The 24067-nt window shown below is 40.2% G+C and overlaps 1 protein-coding gene across 1 annotated transcript in view; it reads right to left on the bottom strand.

Moving 5' to 3' along the window:
- LOC144260413 (desmocollin-2-like) overlaps nucleotides 1-23453 on the bottom strand; it is a 38428-nt gene extending 14975 nt beyond the window's left edge. The window contains exons 1-9 of the mRNA XM_077809036.1: nucleotides 23379-23453; nucleotides 19776-19860; nucleotides 16326-16528; nucleotides 15660-15779; nucleotides 14092-14247; nucleotides 11533-11677; nucleotides 3466-3632; nucleotides 1885-2019; nucleotides 537-722 (exon numbers count right to left, since the gene is read on the bottom strand). Coding sequence (XP_077665162.1) covers nucleotides 537-722; nucleotides 1885-2019; nucleotides 3466-3632; nucleotides 11533-11677; nucleotides 14092-14247; nucleotides 15660-15779; nucleotides 16326-16528; nucleotides 19776-19860; nucleotides 23379-23453 — 1272 coding nt within the window. The remainder of the gene's footprint in view (nucleotides 1-536; nucleotides 723-1884; nucleotides 2020-3465; nucleotides 3633-11532; nucleotides 11678-14091; nucleotides 14248-15659; nucleotides 15780-16325; nucleotides 16529-19775; nucleotides 19861-23378) is intronic.
- Between the last annotated feature and the right edge of the window lie 614 nt (nucleotides 23454-24067).

The raw sequence follows: 24067 nt of genomic DNA, 5'->3' as shown, positions 1-24067 counted from the left end.
ACTATAGGGGTGGGGGGCGGGATGTGAATTGCAGGGCACTCACAAGCATTGTGCTCTAACTGCTCCATGTAGACCCTGCAGGTGTGAACTAATAAAAAGGTACTTAGTTCATGCTGATGTAGTCCTGTTTCAATTAGTGAAAGGCACCATTCCTTGTCAAAACTAGATTAAGCCAAAATGTGGAATTTTGGCCTAGCTATTACAGAATTAAAATGAATTACTCCACTCCATCCCCAAAACACATTAGGAAAACTCAAAAAAAGGGAAATACATCTAAACATTTTATCAAATCTCACTAAACACGTTGTCCAATTTGCTACACATTTTACAGAAAAATTCTACCCCGAGAGAAATATCAGGTGAATTTTTTTGTTCAATTTGGGAAGGAAGCAGAGCCAAAATCCAACAGATAATTAAGTGTTATTAACTAACCAGAATTTATAGCTACAACAAAAAAGTGAAAACTAGGTTTTTTTTAAAAAAAAAAACACAAACAAAAACCCAGACTTTTGGCTGATGTTTTCATCTTTGCTTACCTTAACAACACATAATACCCCTTCATTTGTTCTTCCATCTGTTGTAATAGCAAAATGGTTATCTTCATTTCCTTTTACAATGCTGAATCTACAGTTCCAGGCAGGTGAGTTAGGCTCATCCTTGTCCAAACAAGGAATTCTCATTATTTCCACATTCACTTGGTTTTCCTGTACTTTTGTTTCATACTGAAATAAAATATTATCTATTGTTTAAATAAATATAAAATACAGTATTACATAGTTCAGGAAAGAAAGTTATATTGTGTTTAAATGCAAGGCCTTAAATCCAACGGCCAGTGTAAAGCTTTGGTCATGAGGTTTTGGTTCTTGGGTTTATTTGTTTTTCTTTAAGTGAAACATTAAGCATCCCTTTCTGTGATTGTAGGTGAAATTCTCTGGATGAAATCTTGGCCCAAGTGAAGTCAATGGAAATAAGATTTCAACCAGAGAATTTCACCTTCCTGAAAAGGAATACTTAATGCATTGCTTAGAGAACAAACAAAAACATAAAACCTCACTACAGCAGCTTTATAGTTTAAACTACCACCAAAGTGACATGAGATAAACCAGAAAAAGGCCCTCTTGTACCAGAATAAGAATGTCCTTTGTGAGGAGTTATACCAGTATAACTATAGCAGCTTAAATTCGCTCTTTTCCTTATACCAGTATAAACTTCCTATGTAGGCAAGCCCTTAGATGGTCTGCTTGGATGACTGGGAGAATCCAGTCGGAGATGATAAAAAAAGAAGACTTCCCATCTAGGCCCTGTAATAAAGATAATTGAGAAATACGGTATTTGGAGACCAGGGACACAGGGAAAGGGATAAACAGTCTGGGAGAGTCACTCTCGGAGAAACAAACAGGGTCCCGACTGGATCCTAAGAGCTCCTTGGTTTCCTTGGAAAAAACGTATATTGGGTCTGTTCTTTTCCTGTAATTCCATAGAAAAACCCATCTAAATTTAGTTTGTAATGAAGCATAAGATTAGAGGAAAGTAAATATGCATGTATACTATTTATCGTTTTGAAACAGTTTTATCTAATGCTGTGTTCCATTTGCTAATAAATATACTTCTTGTAAAAAGGCTGTTGGTCAACATACATCACTGATTAGCAGGCTGTCCGAAGAAAGGATCAAGCAGGTATATGAACTCTCATCGGGCCTGTTGGCAAAGACAGGGTATTGTACCAGATTCTGCTCTAAGAGTGGGAAAATTGCAAGATTCCACTCCAAAACAGGTAAGGGTACGAGGCCTAACCCCTCAAGGGGTGCACTCAGAATCCAGAAAGGGACAGAGGTGCAATCAACCCCACAATTGTGACAGCAGCAGAATAACAAACACACTTACAGATGAATGGCCACAATATGGGGCATGGTCATTTATATCTCCAACGTTAATGACAACTGTTCCCGTATTGCACAAACCGAAAGGCTGACCTGCCATATCTCGTACTTCAATTAGCACTATATGTTTGTCTATTATCTGAAAACAAAAAAAATGGTTACAGATAAAACTTTCACATTCATGTAATAGTATGTCACTTTTATTGTAGAATTAAATGCTTTACTTCCCTCCCCCTTCTTTCTAAAGATATGTTAAACATGTAATTTTCTAGGATAAAAGAAATAAAACAACCAGCTTTTTTAATAGACAAAACAGTGAAACACACAAGTAAAATTTTTTTCAGCGGCTAAGCAGCACACAGAGCTCAGAAAGTTTTACTAGAAACCTATTAGTCATGTTGAACGCCAGAGAAGGATCTCTATAATGTCCTACACTCACAATTGTCTCCTCTTCCCTACACACACACACACACACACACACACACGTGGCAGCCAGGCCTTCCCCATCACACACACACCTGTCTGCTGGGAAAAGCAGCAAGGAGTTCTACATAGTCTGATACACTATTGTTGGGTGGTAGTGGGAAAGTTTCCCATATACTATACTGTTTCTTCTATGCTGTCTATACTATGCTGAAGAGCCCACTCTCTTCTCCAACTACTCATGGATAGAGAAAAACAAAGATGCTTCCTTCAGTGTATCTTTTAGTTCCATAATCTTGTGCTGACCTCTCTCATGCTGCACCTTGAGTAAAAGAGTGGAAATGTTCCTGTGATCAGTCTTGATATGATAAGGCATGCTTGTCAGCAAGGTCTGACAATGTAGGAGCAGCACTCTTACACATCCAGATAGGATCATTGAGGGGAGGGGAAAAAAGCATTCAACTGGACAATAATTTGAGTCACAGCAGTAAGATGCCAAAAACCACCTGAGAGAGAGTGGCTCTGGTAGATTAGGGCTCCCTAGAATTGCTGGGCTAAATTTGGTTTATTGGGAAAAGGGGATAACTTTGCTTCATAAACTCTTCACATTCATCTGTAGGAAATAAGTGATGGTACTCTACTCTCAAGATTCACTTTCCATGGCCATCACCCCAATATTTCTCATTCACAATACCCACAATCTCAACATTATTTTTTTTCTAAGACTTTGTCTACACCGGGAAAATTGATGGGCATAGCTATTTCACAATATCCTTCTGTATGGATGTTGCAGCCTTCTTTAACATAGTCCACTCCTAAGCCCCACTGCTCTGTTTCTTCACTCTTTGTTGCTTGCCTAGGAACCCGCTGCTCCGTTTGCAAGTAGCAGTCAAGTGATGCTGACAAGGTACTTCAGAGATTGGAGCAGAAAAGCAAAATTGACACTCACATTGGGTCAGGGAAGCAGAAAAAAGTTCAGATTCCAGTTCATCTGTGTTTTCCCCCAAGCTACAGGAGAGTCTTGCTTCTAAATCATTAGAGACCATTTGAAATCATATATGGTGCCTCTCTAGTCTCATTAAAATCTTGCATACTTCTCTGTATATATCTGCTCACAGAATCGTGAAGTGAAGCTAAATATAATGCTGTAGATAAAGGTTACCTCTCTATCCAGTTGTGATGTTAGTGTGGTAATTACACCTGATTCACGGTGAACAGAAAACATTTTGGGTAATGGCGGTTGTTCTGATACAATTCGATATCTCAGGGTAGTGTGCAGAGTATAAAGTTCATCTCTGTCTTCTGCAATGACTTTTCCAACTACTGTACCTGTATATACACAACATTATCAATTTTAAATTCCAAAAATCCCCCAAGTAACAGTTTCAACTAATCATTTGGTACTTATTTGTACATAAGATAGAAACACACAAATGTTGCTTCTTTACATGACGTGACAAGTTGGGGGAATCCGTGTACTATTTCTGATTGTGTGTGTGCGCGCACACGTGCACATCTTTATCCAGCTACAGACTTCATTTTGAATGTGTTGCTTGTTTGCCTTCTCGTTTATACTTTTACCTCCATGTTGAGCTGGAATTCCAAGGGGGTAGTGGTATAGGGCTAAAACAAAGACACATTAAGTCTCTATGGTCCACTAATCAAAAGGAAGCCTTCTAGACAATAGGCTAGTTCCTACCCAGGATAACTGCTTTAATCAAGTCTGTGGTCATCGGAGGCTGATCAGGGAGTCACCTATCAAAGGGAGAGCAGGGACACAGGAGAAGAGACCAGAGACTCCATATTCTGGATGAGAAGCCATGTGCAGGAAAGTGGAAGGGAGGGGGAAGGAAGAGGAAAGATCCTAGACTCCGTAGAATATTCTGCCCAAAGCCAAAGCACTCATCAGAGTGGTAAGGAAACTGAGACAAGGAAAAATGCATACAAATGTTTATTACAGTGGGAACCCAATAATCTAACTGGAACTGGGGCCAGATCGGATAACCAAAAATCCAGATAAACAGGAGAATGGATGGCCAGGGCTTCTGCTGTCATCCTAGGGTAGACAACAGCGCGAGTCTCAGCTGCCTGGGGTGGATGACAGCCCTGCGTGACTCAGTTAATAAGGAGAACCAGATAACGGATGCTCAATTAAATGGGGTTCTACTGTATTTTGTCTAGATTTGTGTATATCTCCCAGGCTATATAAAAAGAGTAATAATGTTTAGAAACCTGTGCAAAGGCTGTCAGTCTGTTTTGACTATCACATATCCCTGAAGTCGTAAACTGTAAACCAGAAGGCTCAGCCCTTCGGTGGAATTCTAGGAAATGTGCCTGAGCCACTAGTGACAGTTGGAAGACAGAGCACTAGTTTCAGGCCGAGGCAACTGGACTGCCAAGAGAGGTATCTGAGAGTGCATGCCGAGAGGTCCAAAGCCCAGGACGATACCTAAACTCTCCCCAGCACCAGCACAGTAGGGGGCACATGAGATTCAACATTTGGATACCCTCCCAGCAGCGTGGCAAGCATCCAGTAGGTGGAAGCTTGACCACATCTGTTTACTATAAAAAACAAGACCTGAATCATATTGAAAACCTAGTAAAGTGTAAATTCGTATTTTCTATTTCTGAGCATTTGCCTAATTAATTTTTAAATTTCTATTTATGATTGCCGTCAGACAGAGAAGACACACAAAATAGGTAAATAGGGTCTTTAACAGAAATACAAAGGATCAGATTTTAATGAATGATTTGTATCTGAACAGCCCAAACACAGAAACATTCCTGAAAAGCTTTAAATATATCCAAATTATTTCTCCCATGGAATACTGTAATTTGATTTATCCATTTACTGAGGATTAAATTCTGATACAATGAGTAGCACTGTACTCCATGCATAGTCCTGCTGATATTCAAAGGTCTAGACTGTAACCCCATAATCTGCCTGATTTAAGAATAGAGGAAGCTGCACTGCCTCAGGAGCAGAGTGGAGAATGAAACATGACTCAGTCACAACTCCACCCCTTCCCCACTATTATTCTGGACAGAGAGTAAGTTAATTCATCCCCTTTTTGTGAAGCAATTTACACCCCTACCCTGTGCTCCTGGCCAGTAAGGAAAAGGAGAGGCGGCAAAGCCAGGGTTCTTTCCATTCCTTGTCCCTTCCTGTCCATTCACTTGAAGTAGACTGTTGCAGGTAATTAGGTCCCTGCTCTCCTTATGACTGAGCCTTAAATAATCTAACACAGTGAGATCCTAAATTGTGAATACAGGTGGCAGAATCTAACCCTTACTTTCCTTTTCAAGAAAACAGCAATTTTCACAAATTCACCCCCAGAGGAACTTCCACTGAAGTTACACTAACAGTGAATATTGCCTTCGTGTTTGGCTCCAATTCTCCTCCCACTGAAGGCAACAGAAGTGTTACTATGGATGTTGGTGGGAGAAGGAACATGCCCTGTGGATGCATGGCCTTTATGTAACTTCTGTGAGAGAGAGAGAGAGAACACACCTAACAGTAACTAAGGGTAAAATTTTGCCCCTTCAAAAGGAGGACAGGTAAGAAAGATCAATAGATCTTATGCTATAAGGGCAGCATAATGTACAATGTACTTTGCTTTGTTTTTTAGGATGAGAGAAGACAGCCCAGGGCAAAAAGGAATCCTATATCTATTATTCTGGCAAATATGGTCAGTGTTTAATGTATATATATTGTACTCCTGTGTGTGTTCATTCTATATTTAAGTATTTTTGTATATATCTTGGACTTCATTCTAGGTATTCAGCCCAGAAGTGACTTTAAAACCCACTTTTAAAATCAGATATAATGTGGACAATAATACTTGGACTGAGAATCAACCAATATGAAGAAACAAAATGCTATAAAAAGTTTACAACTCTTATTTTGCAATCTTAAAATGAATTGTGGGTGAAGAATCTGAGTTATCAGTGTCTTTATATGTTGGCTAAACATTAGTCACAATGAAGTCAATGTGACTATTTCCAGGCTTAAAGTTAACCATGCTCCCAAGTGTTTGTAGGATCCAGGGCTCAAAATTTGTGGATCAAGTTTAGTAAATCAGTTCCACATTTCTGCTTAAAATTATCATTCCCCTGCCCCATGAATTGAATGGTCTCTATAAGAGTTTGAGATACCACAAAATGAATTTTCAAAACACAAGGCCAAAAGTTTATACTTGTGGCTTTCAAAGTAAACCTGCATTGTCAATTCCAAACATTGACCCTGTGATAGGAACAAAGGTGGTATTTCACAATTTTTTATTTGAGTTTTTGAGCAATTATCTTTGCACATTATGGCTAAAAGGCCCTATTTACATAAAATACATGCACAGTTTTTAAGCTAAGGGCTGGGGAAAAGCTAAGCGGTGCAGAGGAGCACATGATTCAGACAGATGTCTCTTAGGGCAGGATTTATTAAAAGGAATTTTCTATATTCTGGTAAAGAAGACAGGACAGAAGTTGACAAAATACAGGTAGAAAAGAAGCAGTAAAAAAAAAACGAGTCCCATTCAATTACATCACATGAAGGCAGACAACTAAATACGGACAAATTTTATAAGTGCTTGTACACAAATGCTAGAAGTCTAAATACTAAGATGGGTGAACTTGAGTGTCTGGTATTAAGTGAGGATATTAATATAACTATGTACCATAGAATCTCCATGAATAGAAATTCCATGCCTGAATAAGAAGACTCTAGCAGTAGGAATATACTACCACCCATCTGACCAGAATGGTGACAATGACTGAAATGTTCAGAGAGATTAGAGAAGCTACAAAACAAAACAAAAACAAAAAAAAAAAACAAAAAAAAAACCCACCCCACAAACAACCCCCCCACCACCACCCTCAATAATAATAGGGGCTTAAACTATCCTCATATTGACTAGGTACACATCACCTCAAGATAGGATGCAGAGATGAAGTTTCTAGACACCATTTTGCTTCTTGGAACAGCTAGCCCTGGGGCCCACAAAAAGAAAGGCAACTCTTGATTTAGTCCTAAGTGGTGCACAGGATCTTGTCCAAGAAGTGAATATAGTTGAAACGCTCAGTAATAGTGACCATAATGTAATTACATTTAACATCCTTGTAGGCCAGAAAATACCAAAGAAACCCACCACAGCAGCTTTTAACTTCAAAAAGGGGAGCTACACAAAAACGAGGAAGCTAGTTAAACAGAAATTAAAAGGAACAGTCACAAGAGTGAAAGGCCTGCAACCTACATGGAAACTTTTAGTTTGAGCCTCTATTGTGGTGGTTTTAAAATGTGAACTACAAATAAAGAACAGTAAGAGGACCAAAAATATACCACCAGGGCTAAACAGAGTAAGAGTAGTAGTTACAAACAACAAAAAAAGACATCCTTTAAAAATTGAAAAAGTTAAATCCTACTGAGGAAAATAGAAAAGACCATAAACTTTGGCAAGTCAAGTGTAAGAGGAAAATTAGGTAGGCAAAAAAAAGAAAAGACACCAAAAACGAACCAACGAACGAACCAAAAACATTCAAGTGCATCAGTAGCAGGAAGTCTGCCAATCAACTAATGGGGCCACTAGATGATTGATGTGCTAAAGATGCACTCTAGCAAGACAAGGCCATTGCAGAGAGTTTTCCATTGGTCTTCACTGCAGAGAATGTGAGCCATTCTTTTTAAGTAACAAATATGAAAAGCTGTCCCACATTGAGGTGTCAATAGAGAAGATTTTGGAACAAATTGATTAAATAAGAAGAAGTCACCAGGACAGATGACATTCACCCAAGAGTTCTGAAGGAACTCAAATATGAAATTGCAAAACTACGAACTGTGATACATAGGTTATCACTTAAATCAGTCTCTGTACTAGATGACTGGAAGGGTAGCTAAATGTAATACTAATTTTAAAAGGTTTCAGAGTAGCAGCCGTGTTAGTCTGTATTCGCAAAAAGAAAAAAGGAGTATTTGTGGCACCTTAGAGACTAACCAATTTATTTGAGCATAAGCTTTCATGAGCTACAGCTCACTTCATCAGATGCATAAAGTACTGAGGAGATTTTATATATTTTTTTCATGGTCTGTGTGTATATACATTGTAAGGAGAGTGATCACTTAAGATGAGCTATTACCAGCAGGAGAGTGGGGTGGTGGGAGAAAATCTTTTGAAGTGATAATCAAGGTGGGCCATTTCCAGGAGTTAACAACAACGTCTGAGGAACAGTGGGGGGGAAATTGTTGAAATCATGGTGGAATTCCTCAAGGGCTTCTTTTCCATGGGTCCACCATCAACCTCAGCCTGGACCAGTCCACAAAAGAGATCCACTTCCTGGACACTACAGTGCTAATAAGCGATGGTCACATAAATACCACCCTATACCAGAAACCTACTGACCACTATGCCTACCTACATGCCTCCAGCTTTCATCCAGACCACATCACACGATCCATTGTCTACAGCCAAGCTCTACGATACAACCGCATTTGCTCCAACCCCTCAGACAGAGACAAACACCTACAAGATCTCTATCAAGCATTCTTACAACTACAATACCCACCTGCTGAAGTGAAGTAACAGATTGACAGAGCCACAAGAGTACCCAGAAGTCACCTACTACAGGACAGGCCCAACAAAGAAAAATAACAGAACGCCACGAGCCATCACCTTCAGCCCCCAACTAAAACCTCTCCAACGCATTATCAAGGATCTACAACCGATCCTGAAGGACGACCCATCACTCACAAATCTTGGGAGACAGGCCAGTCCTTGCCTACAGACAGCCCCCCAATCTGAAGCAAATACTCACCAGCAACCACATACCACACAACAGAACCACTAACCCAGGAACCTATCCTTGCAACAAAGCCCGTTGCCAACTGTGCCCACATATCTATTCAGGGGACATCATCATAGGGCCTAATCACATCAGCCACACTATCAGAGGCTCGTTCACCTGCACATCTACCAATGTGATATATGCCATCATGTGCCAGCAATGCCCCTCTGCCATGTACATTGGTCAAACTGGACAGTCTCTACGTAAAAGAATAAATGGATACAAATCAGATGTCAAGAACTATAACGTTCATAAACCAGTCGGAGAACACTTCAATCTCTCTGGTCACTCGATTTCTGATCTCAAAGTGAGTATCCTTCAACAAAAAAAAACTTCAAAAACAGACTCCAATGAGAGACTGCTGAATTGGAATTAATTTGCAAATTGGATACAATTAACTTAGGCTTGAATAGAGACTGAGAGCGGTTGAGTCATTATACTAAGTGAAACTATTCCTCCCCCACTTTCCTCAGACATTCTTGTTAACTCCTGGAAATGGCCCACCTTGATTATCACTTCAAAAGGTTCTCTCACCCCCCACCCCACTCTCCTGCTGGTAATAGCTCATCTTAAGTGATCACTCTCCTTACAATGTATATTTTTTCATTGCCTGTGTGTATATATAAAATCTCCTCACTGTACTTTCTACTTTATGCATCTGATGAAGTGAGCTGTAGCTCACGAAAGCTTATGCTCAAATAAATTGGTTAGTCTCTAAGGTGCCACAAGTACTCCTTTTCTTTTTACCGTTTTTAAAGAAGCTCCAACGGTGATCCTGGCAATTACAGGCCTATAAGCCTAACTTCAGTAGCAGGCAAATTGGTTTAAACTATAGTAAAGAGCAATTATCAGACAGACACAGATGAACACAATTTGTTGGGGAAGAGTCAACACAGCTTTTGTAAAGGGAAATCATGCCTCACTAATCTATTAAAGTTTTTTGTGGGGGTCAACAAACATGGACACAGGTGATCCGGTGGATATAGCATACTTGGACTTTCAGAAACCCTTTAACAAGGTTCCTCACCACAGGCTCTTAAGCAAACTAAGCAGTCATGGGATTAGAGGGAAAGTCCTCTCCTGGATCAGTAACTGGTTAAAGGACAAGAAACAAGGGGTAGGCATAAATAGCCAGTTTTGAGAGTGAAGACAAGTAAATAGCTGGTTCTCCCAAGGATCTGTACTGGAACCAGTGATGTTCAACATAGTCATAAATTATCTGGGAAAAAGGGTAAACAGTGAGGTGGCAAAGTTTGCAGATGATACAAAAGTACTCCAGAGAACTGTCAGCTTTGGACTTAATTATGTGTTACAAAGGGATCTTACAAAACTCGGTGCCTGGGCAACAAAAACGGCAGATGAAATTCAATGTTGAAATATGCAAAGTAATGCATACTGGAAAACATTCCATTTAATACATACAAAACAATGGGTTTAAGTTCTCCTCCTGGAGTGGTAAAAGTTATTTTGGCATCACCATAGATAGTTCTCTAAAAACATCTGCTCAATGTGCAGCAGCTGTCAAAAGTGCTATTAGGAACCATTAGGAAAGGGATTGATCATAAGACAGAAAATATAATGCCACTGTCCATGGTACGTCCATACTTTGAATATTTTCTGCTGGTTGCCAAATTTTTATATATGAAAACATACAGAGATGGGCAACAAAAATGATTAAGGGTATGGAACAGCTTGCCAGGGCATTTTGTGAAAGCCAGAAGTATAACTGGGTTCAAAAAAGAATTAGACAAATTTGTGGAAGATAGGTCCATCAATGGCTACTAGCCAAGATGGTCAGGGATGCAGAGGTTGGGACTGGATGATGGGATGGATCACTTGATAATTTCCCTGTTCTGTTCATTCCCTCTAAAGCATCTAGCACTTGCCACTGTCGGATGACTGGATATAAAGCTAAGGGCCATTGGTCTGAACTAGTATCACGTTAGATATACTTTTCTTACTGAGTGCACAGAATCCTTTTTTCCCCCCAAGACTATGCTCTATTTTAACTTCTAGTATATGAAAACCCTCCCTTCATGAAGTACAGTACCATAGCACACTCAGTAAAGCCACTTTTCCCAAAGGCCTGCTGATTTGAGTGTGAATATAAATTTGTCCATGTGTACATGCCTGGCTAACTATCTGGCATGCATATACAGGTGTGGATATTGCATGCAAATTGGAGCATGTGCAAATTTGAAATAAATTGGAAGTGCTTTGGAAATGTAGCTTTCAATATAAAAATATTGATCAGTTTTTCAGTAGGAATAACTAATCAAACATCAGAATTATACACACTCATCACTGTGGTATGTCACTGTTGGAAGATGATAGCATTTTAGATATTTATTGATAAAAATCATAGTGCTTAAAAAAAAAATCATAAAATTATGCTTACCAGGTTTGCAATGTTCAGGAACAACAAACTCAAAAAGGTCCTGTGTAAAGCATGGGGCATTATCATTATCGTCTTCTATTCTGATTGTATGCAGTAGTGGTTTCTCTGGTGAATATCCATCTGCAGTGGTTGCAAAGCAAATTATCTATAAAAAAAAAAAAGAGAAAACCTTAGTTGCCCACTGTTCTAGAACAGGATGCAATATTCCTTTTCAGCCTAGTGGATAACATGATCTACAGAATAATTTCTGCAAAGCACAGTATATCAAATATACCTTTTTCATAAGCAGACCATAATAGAAGTAAATGGCTAATGCCTGCAATAGATATTTTGCAGCTATTTGCATATACTAATCTTTCCTTGTTGACCATGGAGGACAAAGCTGAGCTCTTTCTAGCCATTGGTCCACCGGGTTTCTTTTCCTTTTGTTATTAATGGTTTCTGCTTCAGGACAACAAGCTAGAGCTAGACCCAATTTCAGTAACAAATTTGTCTTCAGTCAGATGCAAGAGGAGATGATTGATGTTACAGGCTGGCAGTGGTAGAAGTAATGCATTTAACTGCTTCCCAGCCCCCAAGACAACCATTTGCATTATTTTCCACAGTGACACGTGAAAGATTTCCATCCTGGTATTTGAATATACTGAGTAAGAACTTACATTTGACCCACTGTCTGTCACAAAGAGACCATCCTTAACCAACCCATCTTGTATCCAAGTGTCACACTTAGTGGTGCTCACTTGAGCAGAGTGCAGCTTTTGGCAAAAGTGGAAACAAAGGAGTGAGCAACCAGTGCAATACCAGCAATTGTGTGTGTGGGGGGACGATGTAGATGCAGATGCAAGAACAACAAGCTATAGAACAATTGCTTCAGTTTTACTGAAAGTTCCCTCTGCCTCTGGGGTAGCAGCAGCACTTTTTGTAGACTTTCCACACTATAGAAATAACATTAATTCTCCTTGGTGGGCAATCTGAAGCTGCCTTGTCTGACACTTTCCTCCTCACTGTCAAAGTCAGACACACTTGGCAGTTCTACAAATTCCTGTGGCAGAGACACATTATGTAATTCCATAAGTTCATCTTCTGGCACACCTCCCTCCTCACCCTACAAAGAAACGTTGGCTGACATTAGCATGCCACACTGGTGGTGTGGTAGAGTGTGCCACAGCAGCACACATTGCCAAAAACAGCAGAGCCAACACTTTGTATAGTTTTGCTTGTTTCTACCTGAGACAACAGTCAGGCAAGTAAAAACAACATGTTTTCAGTACTATATAGGCAAATGGTGTCCAAACATAGCAAGAGTCTTTGATACTCTTCTAATTAGTGTGTTTGAGGTGCAGAAAGTGAAGCAGCAATGGTAGTAGACATAATTGACCATGTGTTTCTTATTTGCTTTCTTTTCAGTTAAGGCATAAGACTGGCTAACCAACTGCCTAAGAGAAAGGAGGAAGCATATTCACTTAGAAAAACTGGAGAGAAGCAGAATGAACAAACCAATCTAATGTGCAGTGGAATTATTAGACTGTCTTATTTTTACTATTTCCTTATTGTGTAGGAAAACAATGGAATATTCATGTTCCCAACAGTCCATTGGAAGCAGAGCTATCCACTTCTGCCACCTCCTTACACCTCTCAGCCAGCAGAGAGAGCAGTTTACCCATTTAACAAAACATTAAAACTGAACAGGTTTCAGAGTAACAGTTGTGTTAGTCTGTATTCACAAAAAGAAAAAGGAGTACTTGTGGCACCTTAGAGACTAACCAATTTATTTGAGCATAAGCTTTCGTGAGCTACAGCTCACTTCATCAGATGCATACTGTGGAAAGTATAGAAGATCTTTTTATACGCACAAAGCATGAAAAAATGGGTGTTTACCACTACAAAACGTTTTCTCTCTCCCCCCACCCCACTCTCCTGCTGGTAATAGCTTATCTAAAGTGATCACTCTCCTTACAATGTGTATGATAAGGAAGTTGGGCCATTTCCAGCACAAATCCAGGGTTTAACAAGAACGTCATCACTTTAGATAAGCTATTACCAGCAGGAGAGTGGGGTGGGGGGAGAGAAAACCTTTTGCAGTGGTAAACACCCATTTTTTTTTTTTCATGCTTTGTGTGTATAAAAAGATCTTCTATACTTTCCACAGTATGCATCCGATGAAGTGAGCTGTAGCTCTCGAAAGCTTATGCTCAAATAAATTGGTTAGTCTCTAAGGTGCCACAAGTCCTCCTTTTCTTTTTATTAAAACTGAACAGAACAAGCAAATGCTGTGGAACTAATACAGCTGTCTTGATGATTATCTTTGTCTCATTTTAATTTTACATGGACTTTTTCAAGTCTTCCACCAGAAAAGAAAAATAAATCTTGTAAAACTAGATCTTCCTTCACTCCCACCACCAATTTCTGCCCTGTAAATATCCGGGATACTATTTGGGATAGTTGTCTGAGCACAAATGCATTTTCCTCCCATTCCTGTTAGAACACACCAGTGAAGTACTTTAGCAATAGAATGAAAATACTAATACATTTAATTGTGTATACAATTTAGGCCCTTACCTTAAAGCTTGGATATTGTTCACGGTCTACTGGGCCAGTAGCAAAAATATTCCCAGTTTCTCTCTCTATATAAAACAAACCCTTTGGATCTTTATCAATTCCAGGACCACTTGCAGAGTAATAAATGGTGTAGTTTTGGGCTGTGTCAGACTGGACCTATAAAGAATAATTCGTTAAACACAGACAAAATAATTCATCATTAAATACCTTTCTATTTCTGTGTTTTCTGAATTAATGTAAGTGTGGGATAGAAAATAGTGTCACACTTCAGAAAGGATGTAGAAAATCCAATTCTTAGGTTCAGGAACTACAGCAGCTCAAACTTTTACACAGAACAGGAAAATGGTCTGCTCTGTGCCAATCTTAACTACCTTTACAGTAAATGCACTTGTGAGAAAGGCTGCTAATCCTTCACAAATACCAATGGAAGAAAATCCATCTTGTAGTAGAGTGCATGGGGAAGGGGAAGATGTGAGTAAAATATATTTAGTCTCAGCATCAGAGACGGAGCTGCCAGGTGTAGCAAAGGTTGCTTAACGCTTTTCATTAGAAACCCCTATTTTCAATCACTCAACCATTCTGGTTAACATTTTCTATGTCTGAGATTGACTTTTTAGGCAAAACTGGTTCAGCCATTTATGACTGGAAGTGGTTTGTGGGTTTTTTTGCCACTGTTAGTTCCTACTAAAGTTTCTTTCAAGAAATCTAGAACCTTCTTTCTTTGGAGCAGGGACTTGATATTTGACAAGGGGATAGCACTAGGGTCAGGGAGATGCCTTTTTGCCTTGTCCTCATAAAAATCCACCCAGATTTTACCCAGTTATAAGCCTCTGAATACGCGTATTTACACATACGTAGAGCTTTTTAGAGGAATGCTGCTAAAATCTCCAGAAATGCAATAAGCATGCTCCAGCCCCACAGATCTCCATGGCAACTGCAATGAACATATTTTCAGGCCCCACCCTGTTTCCTACATAGCAGGCAGAGAGCTAGTGCTCCAGACAGAACATAAACACAGCAGCAGGATCTCTCCTCTTTCGCCTCGGTGAAGAAGTGCTGGGCAAGGCTGATGTTAATAACTTTGCACAATTCACAGCCTTTATTATTGAGCTAAACCTCACGCTTCTACTTTACTAGGCATGCAAGTAGCATTCTCTCTCCTTTACAGACTGGGTAACTGCCTGTGCACCCTTAATTTAGCTCTTTATATATATGCATGGTACGGTCTTCAGTGACATGATCATATTTGTTCTATGGAACCCCAGTATAGACAAAGAATGAGACAAAAAGTTCTGGGAAATAGGACTGGGATTCAGAAAGTTGTGTTCTAGACTTACCTCCGCCTCAGACTTCCTATGTGTATCTTATGATATTTTTCCTGAAAAGCAGTTACTAAGGATTACCGTTAAAAGTTACCGTTGCTTTTCTAAAACAATAATTTAGTTGGTTTTCTTCACTTTTTTGCTAAGAAGCCATCTGAATCCAAAGGCAATGGCTTACAGTATTTTGTACTGGTCAGATAGGAAAGTAACTTACATTATAAAAATAGCTGGTGTATAAAAATGTACCTGTTGAATTTGCATTGGAAAAGGTCCAAGAGAGTTCTCCATCATAGAGGATGGGATAGGAGCCCACCTTCTTTTGGTTCGCCTGAGGACTGTATCTCTAGTATGTCTTGTCTTATGTGTCTGCATTTAGAAGACCAAAACAATTCATTAAATAAAAGATCAACCCATAATTTCTTAAGGTTTATATTCTTGTTTGTTTGCTTCCCCTCCTTTTTCCCCCCCTCACAGATTTTTCAGAACTCCCTCCAAATCTTAAGGACCAGTTTTTGCTCTTTTAAATCCTCTTTTTCACCATTCTATTTAATCCTGGTGTCTTGAGAATTCTTCAGCCCTGTGCAACACTCATTATTTTAATACTTCCTATCAATATACAGTGCTCATGAAGTTTTTTAATTGCTTAAAATTTCCTTTTATAAAATCTTAATGCCCTTGATGAAGGTCATAATTTCCAGGCTTTGCCAGCTCAAGAAGGAGTCCTGAAAATTTAAAACCTATGCACCTTATTAGGTATTGCTAAATTAGAAGTACACAATCTACTATACAATAGCTATGCCTGATCATTTTAAGAGTTATAAACAACTTTTATACAATGAGAAGCCAAACTGTAAAAAGGCAGACAGTTTCCAAAAATAAAAAGTAAAATGTCTGTAGCAATTATGAGCCTACCTTTTCTTGATGAACTAGCAAATTGACATGTATCTTCTTTTCTTCATGTCTTTGAATGTTCTTGAGTAATATGGTAAAAGTCTTTTCTTCAGAAGATAAAGAAATGATATTTGTTGTATACACAGAACCATCTTCTAGAATTCTAAAGTCAGGATCGCTTGAACTGATATGTTCTGCAGACTTAAGGCACTCTCTCAGATTTACTGTAAGAAAGAAATTTCAAAGATTCTCTCACGTCACAACAAGACAAACGCTTTTAAACTTACATGCCTAAAGTTTGGTTTATATTTATGCACCTATGTAAAAAGTGGCCCGATTTCAAGTCAATGTCCTTAGCACCTCTGAAGATCAGACTACTTTTATTTCAGAATATAGAGCCCAGCTTCTGAACAAGTTTACATTCATGTTGCACATCCATCCATTCATTAAGCACATTAGGCCATTTGCCAAAGGATACTTGGCCATAGTGAGTACTTTACACAGGCACTGTCAGAATGGGGGCAAAAACAAGTTTAATTTGGTGACTAATATTTCCCAAAGTCATATAATTCTTCTTGTGTATTTTTTGCCCCGCAAAGTGCTTACCTTTCCTAAAAGAGTGCCATCACCCATGTACATAAATAATTCTGCTACAATGGAGAAAAGATTTCACCGACTGTTTAGAAGTCACCGGCAAGATTCTGACACACTTCAACAGGACCAGGATTTTTTTCCAGTATGGGCAGATGATGGCAGACAAACTTATTCATTAAAACAGATTCCATATCAGTGTTTCCTAAGTATAACCACTGAGGGGGTAATTTGACAGTGTTCCTTTCTCTTCTTAAAAACAGCCTGCCTTACTGTTGAATGTTCAAACATTATTATAGAGCATTTCAGCAAATATCACCCCTTATTGGTCAGCATTCAAGACACCATGGAATTTTTCTTCAAAGAATGGTCTGCTTATGGCACGGCTTTTCCATAAGTGAGCACTTGAATATGAATTCTACTTCTGAGGCAAGGTAAATCAGCATTATTCCTAGTACTGAACAGCTCAGTGTATTGTTATATCCTGTAGGATATTAAAATCATACAGAACTTGGCAATTGTGGGGGAAATCCTTGCTTATTTTACTATTGTGCTATGAGTCACCAGTTGTATTACAACAAAAAAGGCATCCTCTCTCAATAAAATGTTAAGGAACAGCATTCAGGCTACAATGGCATGGATAAATGTTTGCAGACAAACAAATAGATGCATTGTATAACATTCTTACATTCTTCCTGTATGGTTAAAACTTTTTGAAATATTCTTCTTCAATAAAGTGAAATTAAATGAATTACTTTCATATTCATTCAAATTAAAATAAGATACATACCCACCTCCCTCATACAAAATACACAATGATCAGCTGCATAGATTTTCATTATAAAAAACTGACATTAAGGTTAGCTTCTCCATTGGATGTCCTTTTTATTCACCCTCATTTTAAAGGTAGTCTTGATTAATAAACTCTCAGACTGTGATGGGATAAAAATCTACTGTTCCTTCAGTAGAGACTAGGGCCACTACCCTGGACCATGCTCCAAAACTGTGCCAATACTGGTATAAGACAGCCTCAGATTCAGCTCTCAGAGGATCTCCATTGTGTAGGAAGATCCTTAGGTGGCACAGAGCATCTGTAGTAACTCCTACATCACACCCTTCCCAGATGCTGCCACAGGAGACTAATCTGGAAAAAGAGGGTGTTGTCTGGGCTTCCCTAATCCCCATCAAATTGCTCAAATGTGGGCTGCTCAGCCCAGTCCAGAACAGCCCGAGGATTGAGGAACTTCTCTCCTGAATACTGCACTAAATACTTCATAGCCACAGCTGAGGATTTGGCCATATGTGATTTCACTGCTTATATGTCAGTGACACAGGAAAAATCTGTTTTTGGTTGTTTTTTTAAAACAACCCAAGTTAAATACTATAGGGCTCTACCAAATTCACGGTTCATTTTGGTCAATTTCACTGTCATAGGATTTTAAAAGTCGTAAATTTTCATGATTTCATCTATTTAAATCTGAAATTTCATGGTGTTGTAATTGTAGGGGCCTGACCCAAAAAGGAGAGAGCGTGAGTGTGTGTGAGGGGGTGTCTCAAGGTTATTGTAGGGCTGAGGGGGAGGGGTTGCGGTACTGCTACCCTTACTTCTGCACTGCTGCTGGCGGCGCTGCCTGCAGAGCGGGACGACTAGAGAGTGGTGGTTGCTGTTCAGGAATCCAGCTCTGAAGGCAGAGCCGCTGCCAGCAGCAGCACAGAAGAAAGAATGGCATGGTATGGTATTGCCACCCTTACTTCTGTGCTGCTGCCTGCAGAGCTGGGCCCTCGGTCAGCAGCCACCTCTCTCCGGCTGCCCAGCTCTGAAGACAGCACAGAAGTAAGGGAGACAATACTATGACCCCCCTGCAACTCCATTTTTTTCATAGATTCATAGATATTTAGGTCAGAAGGGACCATTATGATCATCTAGTCTGACCTCCTGCACAACGCAGGCCATAGAATTTCACCCACCACTCCTACAAAAAAAACCTCACACCTATATCTGTGCTATTGAAGTCCTCAAATTGTAGTTTAAAGACCTCAAGGAGCAGAGAATCCTCCAGCAAGTGACCCGTGCCCCATGCTACAGAGGAAGGCGAAAAACCTCCAGGGCCTCTTCCAATCTGCCCTGGAGGAAAATTCCTTCCCGACCCCAAATATGGCGATCAGCTAAACCCTGAGCATATGGGCAAGATTCATCAGCCAGATACTACAGAAAATTCTTTCCCAGGTAACTTGGATCTTACCCCATCTAAAACCCATCACAGGCCATTGGGCCTATTTACCATGAATATTTAATTACCAAAACCATGTTATCCCATCATACCATTTTAGGTCAGGACCCCCAATTTGAGGAACACTGGTCTCCTCCATGAAATCTGTACAGTATAGGGTAAAAGCACATAAAAGACCAGATTTCACGGGGCAAGACCAGATTTCACAGTCTGTGACATGTTTTTTATGGCCGTGAATTTGGTAGGGCCCTAGCTATAGAAAATGTATCCCTTCTATGTAAGCTGTGAGCGTTCAGCACTTGCAAGGATTAGACCACATATTTAGATACTATCTTTAGGTATCTAAGTTTGAAAATGCTGGCCAAAACTTCTGCCTTGAATCAATCAATCTGCTAGTAATTGGTTATAACAAGAATCAAAATGTGCACACACTGCCGATAAGCAGCGTTAAAATGTATAACAGAACACAGCAAATCCTTCAGTAAAAGGCTAATCCAATATGCAGCTGAATTTAACTAACTAGGTGTTGTCCCAACTGCAATAAATTGTATTACAAAATAAATCAGTATCTCCCCTTCATTGTAAAAGCAGTTACAGAAATGGTGAAATGATGATGTAGAGTTTTGAAGGGCATCTTGAAGCTTCTCACCTCTGCCAACTAGTGTTCCAGCCTCTAATTTAGAAGGAACATTAAAAGTGACTTTCTTGCAAGCTTCACAAAATAAACTCAATACCTAAAAAGGAAAGAAAACAAGAAAGAATAGTCACCCTTGCTGTGAAATTATTTTTAAACATTGTTTGAAATCATGGCATAAAAAGTATATAGTAGCTAGATTTTTAGTCATGTTAAAAAACACCAAACATTTTCCATCATAGAATATCAGAGTTGGAAGGGACCTCAGGAGGTCATCTAGTCCAACCCCCTGCTCAAAGCAGGACCAATCCCCAATTTTTGCCCCAGATCCCAAATGGCCCCCTCAAGGATTGAACTCACAACCCTGGGTTTAGCAAGCCAATGCTCAAACCACTGAGCTATCCCTCCCCCCTTGAAATGCGTATTACATATTTTGGTGACTGATTTCAATTTACGTGAGTACTGAGACATAAAGGGAGGTTTTTTGTTTTGTTTTTTAAAACAGTCCAGTGAAACAACCTAGAAAGTATCATTTATTACAAATGACAGGAAAGCACTGTGGCATAATGTACAGGGTTAGATCTCAGAAGATGCAGGTTCTGATCTTGACTCTCGCTATGACTTGTGTGACTTCGGCAAAGACATTTAACCTGTGATTGAAATGCTAGGCCCATTGACGTCAATGGCAGAACTCCTATTGACTTCAACAGGGTCATGATTACACTCAGCCTCCCACTTTACCACATTTTGAAGTGGGAAAATAAAAATGTATCTTCCTTTAAAGAGTACTTTGGGCTCCATGGATGAAGTGTGCTAAGAATTAAGACTCAACAATTCATGAAGTTTATTTCCATATGGTTGCATTGATTTGTAATGTTTAAAGGAACAAATATTTTATTTATGTCATAATACTTGGCAAAATACATATTAATTTGTATCTTCAAAAGTGCTTTACTAACAAACTACTTAAGCCCCAAATCCTTCAATTGTATCTGATTAAAATATGGGCAGAGGTCTGTCAACTTACATATATCGTATTACAGAATTGGGGCTTCAAACTTCAGAACACCCATCTGTAGCCTGTAAATAACCACCACATTTTATAAAATGAAGTGGAGGCATAGAGTGGCTCCTAGTTCCCAGCCTGAGCTCAGACCATGTGTCTATCCAAGGTTTTATTCAATGAATTTATATTCTAATCTAAAGTTAGAGCCACTCAAACTATGGAATATAGAAAATCAAGAAGGGGTTTTTGTGCACATGCACACACAGAATGGGAGTACTTCTCAACAAACAATTTATAGGAAAAAAACAACAAATTTAATAGTCAACAACAGATGAGACACCTTATTTTGTGAAAGCTTTTAGCCGTATATTGAAGGTACTATTAAAAAAAAAAAAGAGAACAGCAAATTGAAAAGTGAAAGGAGTTGCTTTTCCTGTGAAAATTAGCTCGTACATTTTTAATTCTTTAGAAAGCAAGCAGTCTTTTAAAATCATGATTGGCTAGAATTTCAAACTGATTAATTTTGAAACACTCTGGATAACCACAGCATTTAAGATAATTAAAATATCATATATGCATCAGTAAAAGATACTTTTCCTATTTAAATTATTTCTGTTGTTAACATCCTTTCATGAATCTCAACCATATAACTAAAGTCACTATTCATTTCCCAGCTAACATTTGGGCTATTTGTAATAGTAATTAATCTTTACAAAACTTCCCTCTCTCTCCTCTGGGGACAAAAAAAATTGTGTTTTTTTTTTAATTAAAAATAATATACAACATAATCAAGCATAGTTTAGGAGTTTTTCTAGGCCAATGAAATGTAATTTCAAAACATTAACCAATGAGTTTAGTCTGATATTAACATGAAGAGTTATGGAAGTAATATATACAGAGACAAGATAAGAATAGACCTGTTGGTATATATAAAAGGGTTCAATATGCTCCGAGTGTACATGACACAGATGCCTAAACTTGCATTATATAAGGAGTGTTTGTTATGTTGAGTTTTGTTTGTTTGTTTGTTGCGGGGGTTGTGGGAAGTGCAAGAGAAGGCAGGGGAATTTTGCTTTCTTTAATTGGATTGGTGAGTAAAATACGATTAGCATGGCTTTTCCCCCCTCCATTCATCGAGATTACAGTAAGAGTAAGTAAATGGAAAATTCTCACCAAAACTTACATGCCCAGACACAATCCAAGACTGAGTGCATTACATATAAAAATAATCAATTTAGCCTGGCAATAGTATTGAAAATGTACTTATGCAGGGACAATCTACTAAACTATTCTTTAGTCTGATTATGATAGTGGGGAGTTGGGGGTGGCCAAGCTAACGTTACTTTACTCACCCATTTAAAAGAGTTTTTTTTCCTGAAGGCAAATAGAATTGGTCAGGGCTGATAATTATATATGGGTATAAATAAATACATTTAAATGGGCCAAAAGCCGTTCACCCTCCAATGCATGGACCCTTTGAAGTAAATAGGAGTACTTGTGTGAGCATGATTTGGCTTCAAATGAACAACTGAATTTGATTTTTAGAAATACAGCATATAGACATAAAGACTTTTTCCTTTTCATACCTGATTTATTGACTAATAATACATATCTGTATTATGATGATCCTTTACTGCTGTAATAAACAGTAGAATATAGAATATTAGGGTTGAAAGAGACCTCAGTAGGGCATCTAGTCCAATCCCCTGCTCAAAGCATGTCTAGTCTGATAGCCCTAATCACTTTAAAAAAAACCCAAAAAACACCTAAGCACCATTTTGGGCAGTAGGACTAAACAGATCTATAAGTGTAGGTGACAAAGCACCAAAGTCAATTTAATTTTTCTGACTCATCTAGTCTTCCCTTTCTGAAGTTCATGTACTTAAGGATTCCATACCAGAAAAGCACATATACTTTTCACCATACAACATGATATTCCTTCCAGGGCATGGAATGGTGCCTCCAGACACTTTAATTTAAAAAAGTTAATGTAAAGGGGGAAACAGCTATTAAGCCCAACCTAAAAAAATTTTAAAAAAGAGAGAAGCCAGGAATGAACTTCAACAAGCCTTCACTGACAACTGGGACCCAAGAAGGTTGAAATAAATTTCGGGAAAGATTTAAAAAAAAAGAAGAAGAAGAAGAAGAGGAGGGAGAAAAATGATTCTCTCTGAATCTAGACTTTGAAACTTTGACTTAGATGCACTTTTTTTTTTCCAAGTGAAACTTATTCAATAACCAGCAGGCACACCACACTGTCCTAACATTTCACTAACGCCCACTACGTTTGGTTTCTTCTATCTAGAAATAAGGGGCTGCTCCGACTGATCTAGACAAACCAAATCAACCCACTGCTGGGGACAAACTACTCCGAATGCGCGCGACTCCCACCGACCTAGCCCTGGCACAGACAACAGCTCCCCCCGCGCCGCCGCTGACAGTCTCGCCAAAACCTTGCCGGTAACGACTACGGCCGGTATCCTGCGCGGATGGCGCCAAGGTCTTCTGGGCGGCGGCGGGGACCAGCCCGCAGAACACACCGCGGGACCGGGGTAAGAGGCGCGGCGCTGCTCGGCGCCCCCGGTGGGGTGGGGAGCGCTGGCCACACTCACCAAGAGGCCGAAGAGGAGCTGGCGACAGGCGGTTCTGCAGAGCGAGCCCCCCGGGCGGGCTGCGGCGGGGGCCATCTCCGGGCGGCTGGGGGCGGCGGAGGCGCTGGCTGAGGGCGCCCGCGAAGGAGCAGGGGGCAAGGCTGCTGCCGGTGCGGTGGCGAGCGGGAAGGCGGCGGCGGCAGGAGGTGGCTACTTTCTTTTCCCTCTTTTCCTTCGGGGCGGGGGGGGTGAGGCGCAGCGGCAGACGCGCCGTGCGGCTCCTCGCAAGGACTTGAGTTGTTTGCTCCGCTCCTCGCCTGGGCCAGGAAACTCCCTTCTCGGCCAGCCCCCTTCCTCCGCCGGCCAGGTCGGGCCAGGCGCTGCTTCCCCTCCTCCGCCCGCCGGGGAACCCGCCCTGCCCCGGCGCTGGGCGTAGCGGCGCACGAAGAGGGCGGCGCCAGCCACACCTGAGCCCCGCTTGCCTGGGTGGCTGCGGCTTCCGCCCCCCTGGCTGGGGGCAGTCTCGGCGGCGGCGCCCTTGGGCCGCCGACCTCCCCGCTGGCAGCGCCCTTCCGCCTTCCCCTGCCCAGCTGGGGCCCCCTGGATTCATTTCCCTAGAGAGCGAGTTAAATCCGCCCCGGGCACGCTGCGGAGCAGGCAAGGGCGGCGCCCGAGTGGGCCGCCGGAGCCGAGAAGGCGGGGGCCGGGGG

The sequence above is a fragment of the Eretmochelys imbricata genome, chromosome 2, assembly GCF_965152235.1.
Source record: "Eretmochelys imbricata isolate rEreImb1 chromosome 2, rEreImb1.hap1, whole genome shotgun sequence".
NCBI classification, from domain to species: Eukaryota; Metazoa; Chordata; order Testudines; family Cheloniidae; genus Eretmochelys; species Eretmochelys imbricata.
The sequence above is the reverse complement of the archived record's forward strand: the minus strand, read 5'-3'. Positions and strand labels throughout refer to the sequence as shown.